The sequence below is a fragment of the Odocoileus virginianus genome, chromosome 17 (assembly GCF_023699985.2).
Source record: "Odocoileus virginianus isolate 20LAN1187 ecotype Illinois chromosome 17, Ovbor_1.2, whole genome shotgun sequence".
NCBI lineage: Eukaryota > Metazoa > Chordata > Mammalia > Artiodactyla > Cervidae > Odocoileus > Odocoileus virginianus.
The window spans coordinates 22,212,547-22,227,349 of record NC_069690.1 but is presented as its reverse complement, the minus strand read 5'-3'; the positions used below and the strand labels follow the sequence as shown (position 1 = coordinate 22,227,349).

General features: G+C 42.3%; 1 protein-coding gene across 1 annotated transcript in view; it reads left to right on the top strand.

The window, feature by feature from the left end:
- The first annotated feature begins 8,812 nt into the window (after window positions 1–8,812).
- The window catches only part of METTL16 (methyltransferase 16, RNA N6-adenosine), a 70,119-nt gene continuing 64,128 nt past the window's right edge, over window positions 8,813–14,803 (top strand). The window contains exons 1-2 of the mRNA XM_020909764.2: window positions 8,813–8,964; window positions 14,555–14,682. Coding sequence (XP_020765423.2) covers window positions 14,555–14,682 — 128 coding nt within the window. The 5' untranslated portion in view covers window positions 8,813–8,964. The remainder of the gene's footprint in view (window positions 8,965–14,554; window positions 14,683–14,803) is intronic.

Below are 14,803 nucleotides of genomic sequence, written 5' to 3'. Positions count from 1 at the left end.
GGCTGAGGCGGGAGGGAATTGGGGGATGCCAGGGCGCGGGGCGAAGGGTGCCGGGACATGGGGGGCGGGGCGGGGACCCGAAAGAACCCGGGGGGTGGGGGTGGATTAGAGGGTTAAGCGAACCGAAGGGGAGTTGGAATACGCCGGCCCCGCCTCCACGAAACGCCCTTGACCGAGCTCTGCGCCCTTCCCTTAAAGCCCACACTTTGGGCTCCGTACGAACCCTCCCTGTTCACAAGGCTATGATAACTCACTTGTCTCTTCCACTGGTCTGCGATTGTTTTCGAAGTTGTTTTTATTTCTTTTTAAACAGTGCACACAGGATCAAAACTGTGTCCCTCTTCTGCACTTCAGCAGAGACCTCGGGGCTTCTTGAGAGCAGGCTTGGTCTATTTCTACAACCCCAGTGCCTGGAACCGGGTAACCTCTCCGCATTTGGTGGTTGAGTACATAATGAATGGTTGCCTGATTGAACTGCCTTTGCTGGGAGGCATATCGCACCCCTGGGGCTCTAGAAGGAGAGGTGGAGGGACTGTGGCGGCGACCCTGGCTCAGAAGTACTAAGAGCTGCTACAATCACTTACGTGTGTTGTTGTTCAGTGGCAAAGTCGTATCTGACTCTTTGTGACCCCATGGACTGCAACACGCCAGGCTCCTCTGTCCCCCACTATTTCCTGGAGTTTACTCAAACTCGTTTCCATTGAGTCGGTGATGTCCTCTAACTATCTCATCCTCTGCCGCTCCCTTCTCCTTTTGCTTTCAGTCTTTCCCAGCATCAGGATCTTTTCCAATGAATTGGGCTTTTCACATTAGGTGGCCAAAATATTGCAGCTTCAGCTTCAGCAATAGTCCTTCCAGTGAGTATTCAGAGTTGATTTCCTTTAGGATTGACTGGTTTTGATCAATGGCGAGGCAGTAATGAGCAGTGGTGTGAGGTGTGCTCCTACTTTTCTGCCCAGGAATTGAACCTGGGTAGCCTGAATGGTTGGATGGCATCACCAACTCGATGGACATGAGTTTGAGCAAGCTCTGGGAGTTGGTGATGGCCAGGGAAGCAGCATGCTGCAGTCCGTGGGGTCACAAAGAGGCTGATGCGACTGAGCAACTGAACTGAATTGAGCCTGGATGAAAACCAGGAATCCTAACCAGGGTTAGCAAGGGTTAGAGGGTAGAAGCTCTTTTCCCCTGGATCTTTGTCCTCAGTGAAAAATGCATTTATCATAGAGGCAAAAATTGTAAATGCAGGTACAAAGTTTATTACTAGAGACAGAACAACAAGTGGGAGAGCACATGGACAAACAATTTGTTAAGACAGAAACAAGAAAAAGATGCACACCTGGAGAGAAAGGGTATGGATGTCCCCTCTAGTGAGGAGGAGCACCGTAAAGAGGCTGTTAAGTCATTTATACAGGTCAGCTCTTCTGGGCCTCTGTCTTCCTTTAGGCCAATTATCTATCTGGTTTCTTTTCCCCTGGGATCCTCTTCTGGGTGTGCACGCACCCCTCTGCCAAGATGGATCTTGAAGTGAAGACTTCTGGGAGGAACAAGATTCCTGATGGCCTGGCATTATCCCTTGACTTTTTACCTACAAGGAATCTTTCTGCACATGTATAGTGTCTCCCTTGTCCCCAAAGAGGGAGGAGTGGAGATCCCTTAATTCTTTACTCAAACAGGGTTTTGCCCCTCTTTGTCCTTGCTGTGACTACTACCTTAAGGTGTTTAGAAGAGATAAACACTGGCTATTTACCCTGTTTCTGTTGTTACATCCATTTTGGAGATCAAACAAGAGGCTACTTGTAAATGCCTTAACTGGAGCCCATCTATCTCTTGTTTCAGGAAATGCTAACAGTTGTTAAGTATCCAGCCTGGAGCCCACTTCTTCATACCCCCTGAAATGCAAAAAGGAGGCCAGTTGTAAATGTCTAACCTGGAGTCTCTCTATCTCCCCTCAGCTTGATTTCCTTGCTGTCCAAGGGACTCTCAAGAGTATTCTCTTGCAACGCAATTTAAAACCATCAATTCTTCGGTGCTCAGCCTTCTTTATGGTCCAATTCTCACACACCCGTACATGACTACTGGAAAAACCACAGCTTTGACTAGGTGAACCTTTGTTAGAAAAGTGATAGCTCGGCTTTTTAACACATTAAGTGTGTGTGCTGGTGGACAATGTCAGAGCACACTCACTGTTCTTCCCTCTTCTGAGCCTCACACTATCCTTGGGGAGTAGGTATGGCCAGTGCTGTAATTCTCATTTTACAGGTGAGGAAAATGAGGTTCAGAGCCAGAAGTTAGGTAGAACCCAGCCTTGCCTGCTTTCTGAGGCCAGCCTTCCTAGAGCTCCTGCACCAGGCTTGTAGCTACTGATGCCAGGAGGGCTGGCATTTCCCCTGCTTTTCCTTTTGCCTGCTGCAGATTTCAGGGCTGCAGGGTGCAAAGAGGGGGCCCTGGACTGGTGACTACGGTCAACAGTAGGTGGAATGTTGGTAAAGATATTAAAATAGAGCAAAGTTGTCATTTAATACCTGTTCAAGCTTGATTTCATGCAGGTGTGCTTGCCAACCCTTTATAGGGCTATATACTTGGGGAGAAGGGTGGGCTGATGAATGAAACATAGGACTTGCATTCAGGGAGCCAAAACTTGGTAGGACATTAGCTTTAATATTTATATTTATTTATTTGGCTGTGCTGGGTCTTAGTTGCAGCACTCAGGATCTTTAGTTTTGGTATCCCCACTCTTGGTTGCGGCATGTGGGATCTAGTTCCCTGACCAGGGATCAAACCCAGGCCACTTTCATTGGGAACATGAAGTCTTAGCCCCTAGACCACCAGGTAAGTCCCAGGACATTAGGTTTATATATAGGATATTTAGGAGTTCATGAGGTTTATCTAAAAACAGCTGTTCTCAACCAAAGGAACACAGCATACCTGTGGAAATTTTTAGGAATACCTGCACAGAATACTGTTGTCAGTCACACCTCAGACCCACTGGATTAGAATTTCCTGGAGTGTGATCAAAGTATGTGGATTTTTTTAAAAAGCTTTCCCTGGATTCTGATGTGCACTCCTAGATAAGACCTGTTGCTTTAATACAGTTTTTATTTTTTTAGTGATACATGGAATTCCCTGACAATCCAGTGGTTAGGACTCTGCCCTTCGACTGCCAGGGGCCTGGGTTTGATCCCTGGTGAGGTAACCAAAATTCCCCAAGCTATGTGGGGGGAAAAGATAAATAGTCACTGGACCTCCAGGGAAGTCCCTATGCTAAATGTTTTATATATATATTTAAAATTTATTTCTCACAGCAACCCTATGAGATTTGCACAGTCAGCAAATCAAGGCTTGAATAGTTTTAAGTAAATTGTCCATTATCAAAGGGTTAGTAAGCGGTGGGGGCAGAATTAAAGCCCTGGCTTTAATTTAATTTAAATCCCTGTCTGCAGAGCTGTGATCTTTCTGCTTTGACCCACAGAGGAGTTGGCAATCTGTTTGATGCTAACAGAAATTCACCAGCAATTCACTTTCAACTTTACTAGCGATACCTCCGAGGCCCATTTTCTGTTTTTACCTTTCCAGAAGCAAGCACTAGATAATTTAAAAATAAAAAGTCACTACCAACTAAAGACTTAAAACTTTCTGTAGTATTCTGTTCCACCAGGGGACCCAGTGAACCATACCTTCCAGTACTGGAAGGTACCCTGAACATAGTCCCCTACTCCTGAATTTGGGCTGGCCCTTTGATTTGCTTTAACCAATTGAATATGGGAAAACACCAGTCCTGAAGCTATCTTGCAGCTTCCACTTTTGCCTTTTATGGAGGCTACCATGGGGGGCTTCCCTGGTGGCTCAGTGGTAAAAAAATATCCACCTGCAATGCAGGAGCTACAGGAGACATGGGTTTGATCCCTGGGTCAGGAAGATTCCCTGGAGGATGGCATGGCAACCCATTCCAGCATTCTTGCCTAGAGAATCCCATGGACAGAGGAGTATGGTGGGCTACAGCTCATAGGGTCGCAAAGAGTTGGACATGACTGAAGCGACTCAGCATGCATGCATGCAATCCAACACATAAGAAATCTGGCTACTCTGTTGGACAGATTATGTAGAAAAAGTCACATGGAGAGAATTTAAGTCTATAGGAAGAGAGAGGCCCAATCATTCCTGCTGAACCAGTCCCCAGCTGATGCTAGGACCTGCAGTAAGGCCAGCAGAAAAATGGCAGGGCTAATCCCAGACTAGATTCCACAGTTAGCTAATTATATGGTTGTTGCTTTAAACTTTTTTTTAAACTGTCACTGTTTTTATTTTCAGTTATGCTTCTTTCTAGTTTTATTTATATACATACACACATTTTTCACAGTTGATTTACCAGGCTATTGACAATCCCTTTTTCTCCACAGTTAACACTAGAACATAAACATTTTCCCACATCATTTTAAAACATTCTAAGAACACTGTTTTCATGGCTGCATTACCATGTTCTACCTAACTGGTCTCCATTTACGGCCGATCCAGTTCCCTTAGATAAAATATTTGCGATGCTATTTTAATTTGAATTTCTTTAAGATCGATTTGTTGTTGTTTAGTTGCGAAGTCGTGTCTGACTCTTTTGCAGCCCCGTAGTCCACCGGGCTCCTCTTTGAGTGAGGTCTGCCAGGCAAGAATACTGGAGTGGTTTTTTTTAAACAGTTCTATTTATTTATGGCTGTGTTGGGTCATCGTTGCTGTGCACTGGCTTCTCTAGTTCTGGGCAAGCAGGGGCTACTCTTTAGTTGCCTTACGTGGGTTGTCATTGCAGTGGTTTCTCCTGTTATAGAGCATGGGCTCTAGGGTAGACAGACTTTAGTACTTGTGGTTCCTGGGCTCTGGAGCATAGCCTCGATAGTTGTGATGCACAGGCCACGTGGGATCTTCCTGGATCAGAGATGGAACTCATGTCTCCTGCTCTGCCGGGCGGACTCTTCAGCACTGAGCCACCAGGAAAACCAGGGTTATTGTTGGTGGATAACCAACAAAAATCTATTGTATAGCACATGGAACTCTGCTCAATGTTCTGTGCCAGCCTGGATGGGAGAGGGGGTTTGGGGGATATTGGATACATGTGTATGTATGGCTGAGTCCCTTCATTGTTCACCTGAAAGTATCGCAACATTGTTAACTGGCTATAATACCCTGATACAAAATTTTTTGGTGTTAAAAATAAAAAGTTTTAATTAAAATAAACTATATGTTTCTGGGTGTTTTGTTACACAACAAATAATGAAAACACTTCCTCACGTCTCTTCTAGTGACAACTGATACATTCGGTTATGCATGAAGCTGAAGTCTTCACTGTCCCTCTCAACTGTATTATTAATACAACAGTTTGTCAGAAGCTTTCACATTAATTACTAGGACCCAGGAAAGCTTTTTTTCAAAAGAAAGAGGTACTAGGTAGGGGTCCAGAAGCTCAGCCTTTGGCCCTAGTTTTGTTACTAGTTGCATGCCTTTTGAAAGCCATTTATCTTTTTGTCTCAATTGTAAAATAGGGAGACAAATGCTCACTCTACTTACCAGAGGAGGGTAAAAATTAGTAAAGCTGAGTTGAAAAGTAAAACGAATTTTCAAAATATACACACATCTCAATATAAAAATACCCAAACAACTCAGTCAAAAAATGGGCAGAAGATCTAAATAGACATTTCTCCAAAGGATACATACAAATGGCAAAACAAACAAACAACAACAAAAAAAACACACATGAAAAGATTATCAACATCACTAATTATTAAAGAAATGCAAATAAAAACTAAATGAGGTATCAGATGGCCATCATCAAAACATCTACAAACAATAAATACTGGAGAGGGTGTGGAAAAAAGGGAACCCTCCTCCATCATTGGTGGGAATGTAAATTAGTACAGCCACTTCGGAAAACAGTATGGAAGTTCGTTAAAAAAAAAAAAAAAAACACTAAAAATAGAGTTACAATATGATCCAGCAATCCCACTCCTGGGCATATATCCAGTGAAAATTAATTTGAAAAGATACATGCACCCCCAGTGTTCATTGCAGCACTATTAAAATAGCCAGGACATGGACACAACCTATGTCCCTCAACAGAGAAATGGATAGAGAAAAGGTTGGGAACTTCTTTGGTGGTTCTACAGTTGAGAACTTCTTCCAATGTAGAGGGTGTGCACTTAATCCCTAATCAGGGAACTAAGATCCCACATGCCTCATGGCTTAAAAAACCACACGTAAACAATAGAAGCAATATTGTAACAAATTCAGTAAAGGCTTTAAAAGTGATACACATCAAGAAGAGGTAGTACTTATACACAAGGGACTATTACTCAGTCATAAAAAGAACAAAATAATGTTATTTGCAGTAACATAGATGGATCTAGAGATTGTCATAATGAAGTGAGAGAAAGAAAAATATGATATCACTTAAATGTGGAATATAAAAATAAAGTACACATAAATTAAAAATAAAGTACACATAAATGTAAGAACAGAAATTAGCATTGCAGATATAAAAAACAAACTATGGTCACTAGAGGGGGAGGGGGGAACAAATGGGAGATTGGGATTGACATATATACACTTTGTTGCTGTTCAGTCACTCAGTTGTGTGCAACTCGTTGCAACCCATGGACTGCAGCACAGGAGGCTTCACTGAGTCAGGGATACTATCCAACCATCTAATCCTCTGTTGTCCCCTTCTCCTGCTTTCAATCTTTCCAGCATTAGGCTCTTTCCCACTGAGTCAGTTCTTCGCATCAGGTGGCCAAAATATTGGAGCTTCAGCATCAGGTCTCCCAATGAATATTCAGGACTGATTTCCTTTGGGATTGACTGGTTTGATATCCTTGCAGTCCAAGGAATGCTCAAGAGTCTTCTCCAATGCTACAGTTCAAAAGCATCAATTCTTCTTTAAGCGTTCAACCTACTTTATCGTCCAATTCTCACATCCATACATGACTATTGGAAAAAACATAGCTTTGACTGTACAGACCTTTGTCGGCAAAGTAAAATCTCTGCTTCTTAATATGCTGTCTAGGTTGGTCATATCTTTTCTTCCAAGGAGCAAGTGTTTTTTAATTTCATGGCTGTGGTCACCATCTGCAGTGATTTCAGAGCCCAAGAAATTAAAGTCTGTCATTGTTTCCATTGTTTCCCCATATATTTGCCATGAAGTAATGGGACCGGATGCCATGATCTATTTTTTTGAATGCTGAGTTTTAAGCCAGCTTTTTCAACTCTCCTCTTTCACTTTTATCAAGAGGCTCTTTAGTTCCTCTTTGCTTTCTGCCATAAGGGTGGTGTCATCTGAATATCTGAGGTTATTGATATTTCTCCCAGCAATCTTGATTCCAGCTTGTGCTTCATCCAGCCCTGCATTTCACATGATGTATTCTGCATATAAGTTAAATAAACAAGGTGACAATATACAGCCTTGATGTACTTCTTTAACAATTTGGAACCAGTCTGTTGTTCCATATCCGGTTCTGACTGTTGCTTCTTGACCTGCATCCAGGTTTCTCAGGAGGCAGGTCAGGTGGTCTGGTACTCCCATCTCTTGAAGAATTTTCCAGTTTGTTGTGATCCGCACAGTCAAAGGCTTTAGCATAGTCAAGGAAGCAGAAGTAGACTTTTTTCTGAAATTCTCTTACTTTTTCTATGATCCAACAGCTGTTGGCAATTTGATCTCTGGTTCCTCTGCCTTTTCTAAATCCAGCTTGTACATCTGGAAGTTCTCGGTTTACGTACTGTTGAAACCTAGCTTGGAGAATTTTGAGCATGACCTTGCTAGCATGTGAAGAGTGCACAATTGTGCGGTAGTTTGAACATTCTTTGGCATTGCCCTTATTTGGGATTGGAATGAAAACTGACCTTTTCCAGTCCTGTGGCCACTGCTGAGTTTTCCAAATTTGATAATATATTGAGTGCAGCACTTTCACAGCATCATCTCTTAGGATTTGGTCTGTATAGTCAAAGCTATGGTTTTCGCAGCAGTTATGTACAGATGTGAGAGCGGACAATAAAAAAGGCTGAGCACCAAAGAAATGATGCCTTTGAACTGTGGTTCAACCTGAATATTCATTGGAAGGACTGATGCTGAAGCTAAAGCTCCAGTGCTTTGGCCACCTGATGCAAAATGCCAACTCATTGGAAAAGACCCTGATTCTTAGAAAGATTGAAGGCAGGAGGAGAAGGGGATGACAGAGGATAAGATGGCTGGATGGCATCATTGGCTCAATGGACATGAGTTTGAGCTAATCAGGGAGATAGTGAAGGACAGGGAAGCCTGGTGTGCTGCAGTCCGTGGGGTCGCAAACAGCTGGACACAACCTAGCAACAACAGCTGGAATTCCATCACCTCCACTAGCTTTGTTAGTGGTGATGCTTCCAAAGGCCCACTTGACTTCGCATGCCAGGATGTCTGGCTCTACGTGAGTGATCACACCATCACGGTTATCTGGGGTCATTAACATTTTTTTTTGTATAGTTCTTCTGAATATTCTTGCCACCTCTGACTTACACTACCATAGAAAAAATCAATACATAACTAATAAGAACCTACTGTACAGCACAGAGACCTCTACTCAATACTCGGCAATGGCCTATATGCCAAAAGAATCTTAGAAAGAGTGGATATATTTATATGGATAACTGCTTCAGTACGCTGTACACCCGAAACTAACAACATTCTCAAAAAACTTGCTAGCACGCCCCCCTCCCTCTAACAGAAAGAGCCGCAAACTCCAGGTCTCGCGACAGTTTCTTCTTTCTGCAGAAACTGCTGCAGATCTCGCGAGAATTACTTGTCCAATCACGAAACTTAATGGAGGCCCAAGATGGCGGCGCACTGGGAGCGTAACATCTGCGTTTCTAGGGTCTTCGCGCAGCGGGTGGTTAAGACTCTGGGGTTGTAGAGGTCCACACTATACTAATCGTCTGGCAGGAACTTTGACTTCAGAGGTGAGTGACTTAATATCACTCTTACGGGTTGCGAGTCCACTTACCCTTTGTAGCACCCAGGATCCCTATTCCCAGTTTCTGGGCCTGTGAGGTGCTGGCTTTGGGATCTAGGGAGAGAGACCTGATTGTGTGTGTGTGTGCGTGCGTGCGTGCGTGCGCGGGAGCGTATGTGTGGTGGGATGGGTGGGAGGAGTTGGCAATAGAATGGAGACTAGTATTGTGTAGGAAAGACCCCCTAGGCGGAGGCGGTTTAGAGATCCAGAACTGAGGCGGGAAGACAAGTATGAGTGGGCAAGGTGAGGACGTGAAAGGAGTGGAAGAGATGGAGAACTGGCAGTGGCGGAACTATGGAAAAAGTCGGATTTATGAGAAAGGGAGACGAGAGAAAATAGAAATTAGAAGTTGCAGGGATCTGTGCAGAAGGAATTAAAAGTTCTGAGAGCAGAATATAGATTATTTTACAGAATTATGTATTAAGTAACGAGTGGTAGTTGAAGAGGACTATTAGGAGTCGAGAGGAACCAAGGAGACAGAAGCATGGAGATGGGAAAGATTAAGGAAAGTGGAAGCGTTAGCTTACTTAAATGAAGGTCTACCACTTTGACTTTCTGCACTGGTAACCCGGAAGAAAAAAGTCCAGTCCTAGGCCTGAGCCTTTTAGAGACTCAAGATGGGGACTGCTTATCAAGAAGGAGAGTTCTGGGTTTTAAGTGCCTTGGACAGTGTAAGAGTTCCATCGTGCTTTCAGTAAAAAAAACACTTATTGCTTACCTACTCTCCAGGCCCTACTTTAGGCTCTGGGTTATCGCAGTGAAAAAGATAGACAAGGTGTTTTCCCTCATGAAGCTTACTGGCAAGGCCAATTTTAAAAAGTAAAATATATGGAATGTCAGATGGGTAAGTTGTATGAAGAAAACTGAAGCAACTAAGGGAGACAAAGGTGTTCACTCACTGCTCATTGAAATGGGGGTACTCAGAAAAGGTATCAGGAAGAAAGTGAGGTTTGATCAAAGACCTGAAAAAACTGAGAGTAAGTTGCATGTGTGTATTTCTGGGGGAAGAGCAGCCCGTGCAGACCAGACAGTAAGTACAGAACCCCTGAGGCAGGGGTGTGCCAGACTTGATAGAGAAAGGACAAGGAAGCCTGTGTGGCTAGAGCAGAATGAGCCAGAAAGAGAAAAGTTTGGAGAGAAGTGGAGAGTGACAATGCTGATACCAGGTAAGGGCTGACACTCAGTTAAACTCTGAGGAATGGGGTAGTTTTAGCTAAGAACCCATTGCCTGTATAGGGAGCTCTGTCAGCAAAGAAGTGGCTTTTTTTGATTCAATGTGTATCTGTTCTGATCAAAAGGGTTGAATAATGAAGGAAGTGATTCTACCCTATCTGGAATTTAATTTGTCCCTGTGTGTTCAGAGTGTCCTGTGTGTTCCATGGTGTTCACCAGACAGGGAGGAGAAAGTGGCGACAAATGAGTTTGGAGGGATAGATTTAAGTGTGCCTTGTTAATTATTTTGAGTTTCATCAGCTTAAAAGCTTTAGGAAGCCGCTGAAGGGATTTACCTAGGAATGTTCAGGTTTGCATTGGGGTGGGAGGAGGGGTATGTTGTCACCAGGATGAAGTGGATTGTTGGGGCCAGAGTGGTTAGAGAGAGATCAGTTAGAGGCTATTGTAGTCAGCCAAGAAAGAGATGATTATGATCTTTGGCCTAGAGATGTGGAGTTGTGAAGGGTGAAAAATGGATGAAAGTGAAGTGAAAATGTTAGTTGCTCAGTCGTGTCCAACTCTTTGTGACCCCATGGACTGTAGCTCCCCATGCTCCTGTGTCCAAGGAATTGTCCAGGCGAGAATATTGGAGTGTCTGTAAAGCAATTATCCTTCAATTAAAAAATAAATAATATTGAAATTTTAAAAAATGAAATAAAATTCTGGGGGAAAAAAAGGATACTTTGGAAGTGTCCTTTTGGAGAAGGAAGGTATTTCCTTCTCCAAAAAATGGATAGGGCCAAGAAATAATTAGGAGACAGAATATTCAGGACATAGTGTGTTTGGAATGGAGGAGGTGGGGTAGAAAAGGTGCTGAAGATTTCTTGCTTTTGTGCCATGAGGAAGATCTTGGTGTCATTCAGCAAAATAGGGAAGATTAGAGGAGGACCTATTTGGGGTGGTTAGAAATGGTTTCATTTTGGACATGTTGTGCATGAAGTGCTTTTGAGCCTTTCAAGTGAGTGGTCTGGTGGGCAGTTAGCTGCATGATTTCGATTGTCTGTAATGAAGACAATTCTTTCTTGAAAATGGTTCTTAAATGTGAAAAGCTATAAAAAACCTGAGTTAGAGTGTTAACATTTATAACTATGTAAAGTTACATCTCTAACAAAGCCTGCAAAGGAAATGTGCTTATTGCTAGGAGATTCTGTTATTGTTTAGTTGCTAAGTCGTGTTGACTCTTGCAGCCCCTTGAACTGTAGCGTTCACACTTCTTTATCCATGGGATTTCTTAAGCAAGAATACTGGAGTGGGTTGCCATTTCTGTCTCCAGGGGATCCTCCCCACCCAGGGAGCGAACCCATGTTTCCTTCATTGGCCGGTGGATTCTTTAGCACTGAGCCACCAGGGACACCCTAAGAGTTTACAGTAGCTGCTGTGGCTGACCTGGGGAAATTAAGGAAGGAAAGACCTTCCTGAAGCAGAGATGCTTGAATTGTGGTAGTAAGGATGAGTAGGAATTAATCAGGTGAAGAGGGAGAGGAAAGAACATTACAGATGAAAGGGGTAATCTGTAAAGACCCTATTGCAAGAGTGGAGGGAGAGAAAGAAGACCGACGGTGAGACTTGAGCTGATGCTGAAGCCAACTGTGCTGGGTCTTGTATGTATGCTGAAGTAATGTTTTTTTGTTTTTCTCCTAAAAGCAAAGTTTTGAACAAGTGGGCATGGGAGAGGACACAGTGAGATTTGTGTTTAGAAATGATCACTACACGGTGGAAAAAGGCATGGAGAGAGAAGTGTGGGTTCACGGAGACCAACTAAGAGGCTGCTGTAGCAGTATGGGCAGGCTTGTATGAGCTGCTGTAGGGGAGCCTGGGGAGAAATAGATGGATCTGAGAGATATTTAGCAGGTAAAATCCATGTGACTGTTCATTTTTTGGAATACAAGAGGGATAGAGAACTATCAGGTGACTCTTAGGATTCTGACTTACATAGTACCATTTGGATGAATGTTTGTTATGAAAAAAGTAGAAAATGCAGAATGATATAAAGAAAAGAAAAAACACCTACCGTCTAGAGATAAACACTAAAGTATTTTTAAAATTACCAACTGCTAAAAAAAAAAAAAATTACCAACTGCTTAGAGATTTATTCAACTACTGCAATGACTTTTCTTCTGGTTTTTATTTCTGGCTATAAAATGTGTTAACTTTTTTCTTCTGTGTATTCTCAAGGAAAACAAAATTATTGTGTTTGTTTTCAATTGGTTTTAGCTACCTAGAAATGGCAAGATTGAAACTTATAAAAGAAGTTGAAATACAAGAAGTTTTTTGGTAGAGTTTGAAATCAGGAAGTTAAAAAAAGAAAGAGATGCTTTTTGAAACTTTAGTGACTTCATGGTGCACAACCAAATAGTCCATTCAAGACCACTGTAAAAACCAACCTCTGACTGCAGTATTCTTGGTGGTAGATTATATTGCCTTCTGCCACATTGATGCTTTTATTTTTTATTTGTTTATTTGGCTGCACCAGGTCTTAGTTGCATCATGTGGGATCTGGTTCCCTGACCAGGGATTGAACTTGGGGCCCCTACATTGGGAGCCCGGAATCTTAGCCACTGGACCACCAGGGAAGTCCCACTTTGATGCTTTTAAAGGGAATAGGTTCAATTTTCTTCCCTTGGTTTAAAAGAAAAAGATTCATCATATGTTGCATATACGTTTTTAAAAATTGTGGTAAAATACATGTAACTAAATTTACCATTTTAAACTTTCTTAAGTGTACCATTCAGTGACTTTAAGTATATTCACAGTGTTGTGCAACCATCACTACCATCCATTTCTATAAGTTTTTCATCATCCTAAACACAAACCGTATACCATTAAACAGTAATTCACCATTCCACCCTCCTCCCACTCCCAGTAACCTCTATTCTACTCTGTATGAATTTGCCTATTGTTGGCTCTTCATATAAGTGTAATAATATAGTATTTGCCCTCCTCTTTGTGGCTTATTGCTCTTAGCGTAATGTTTTTAAGGTTCATACATGTTGTAGTGTGTGTCCGAATTCATCCCTTTAGGACTGAATAATATTCCAATGTATATACTTTCCACATTTTGATTATTTATCTGCTTGTGGATACATGAGGTTGCATCCCACCTTTTAACCATTGTGAACAACTCTGCCATGAACATTCAGTCAGTTCAGTTCAATCGCTCAGTTGTGTCCAACTCCTTTCGACCTTGTGGACTGCAGCCCACCAGGCTTCCCTGTCCATCCCCAACTCCTGAGGCTTGCTCAAACTCAGGTCCATTGAGTCAGTGATACCATCCAACCGTCTCATCCTCTGTCATTCCCTTCATTAAATCTTTCCCAGCATCAGGGTCTTTTCCAATGAGTCAGTTCTTCCCATCAGGTGGCCAAAGTATTGGAGTTTCAGCTTCAGCATCAGTCCTTCCAATGAATATTCAGGACTGATTTCCTTCAGGATGGACTGGTTGGATCTCCTTACTGTTCAAGGGACACTGGAGGGTCTTCTCCAACACCGCAGTTCAAAAGCATCAATTCTTTGGCGCTTAGCTTTCTTTATGGTTCAGCTCTCACCTCCATACATGACTACTGGAAAAACCATAGCTTTGACTAGACAGACCTTTGTTGACAAAGTAATGTCTCTGCTTTTTAACATGCTGTCTAGGTTGGTCATAGCTTTTCTTCCAAGGAGCAAGCGTCTTTTAATTTCATGACTGCAGTCACCATCTGCAGTGATTTTGGAGCCCAAGAAAATAAAGTCTGTCACTGTTTCCACTGTTTCCCCAACTATTTGCCATGAAGTGATGGGACTGGATGCCATGATCTTCATTTTTTGAATGTTGAGTTTTAAGCCAGCTTTTCCCCCATGAACAGTGTGGAAAGGCTGGGAACATTCCAAATACCTATTTGAATTTCTGCTTTCAGTTCCTTTGGATCTATATGTAGGATTGGAATTGCTGGATCATATGGTAATGTTTAATTTTTTAAAGAACCACCAAACTTTTCCACAGCAGTCATACCATGTTCATTCCCACCTGCAATGCCTGAGGGCTCCAGTTTCTTCGTATGTTTGCCGGTACTTGCTATTTTCTCTTTTTTTCTTTTTTAATAGTAGCCGTCCTAATGTGTATGAATTGATATCTTATTATGGTTTTGATTTGTGTTTCCCTGATGACATAGAACATCTTTTCATGTGCTTATTTGTTGTATACTTTTAAAAATATAGCTTTTTTTCTCACTTGATTAGCAAAGATGTGTTAGCTGTAACCGTTGACTTGGCAACCACAACTTTTCTTGTTGATTTTGTTTAACTAAATACGCTGATTCCCCTCCCCCTTTTTTTTCTTTTTAAAGATGGCTCTGAGTAAATCAATGCATGCAAGAAATAGATACAAGGACAAACCTCCTGACTTTGCATATCTGGCAACAAAATATCCAGATTTTAAGCAACATGTTCAGATAAATCTGAATGGAAGAGTGAGGTAGGTAACAGATGAAGAATTCTTGATATAGTATTATTCTAGTGTAATTTGAATGGACCCCGCATAGTGGAAAGCATACTGGACTGATAGTAGACCTGAATACTAATTCTAGACTTTTCCT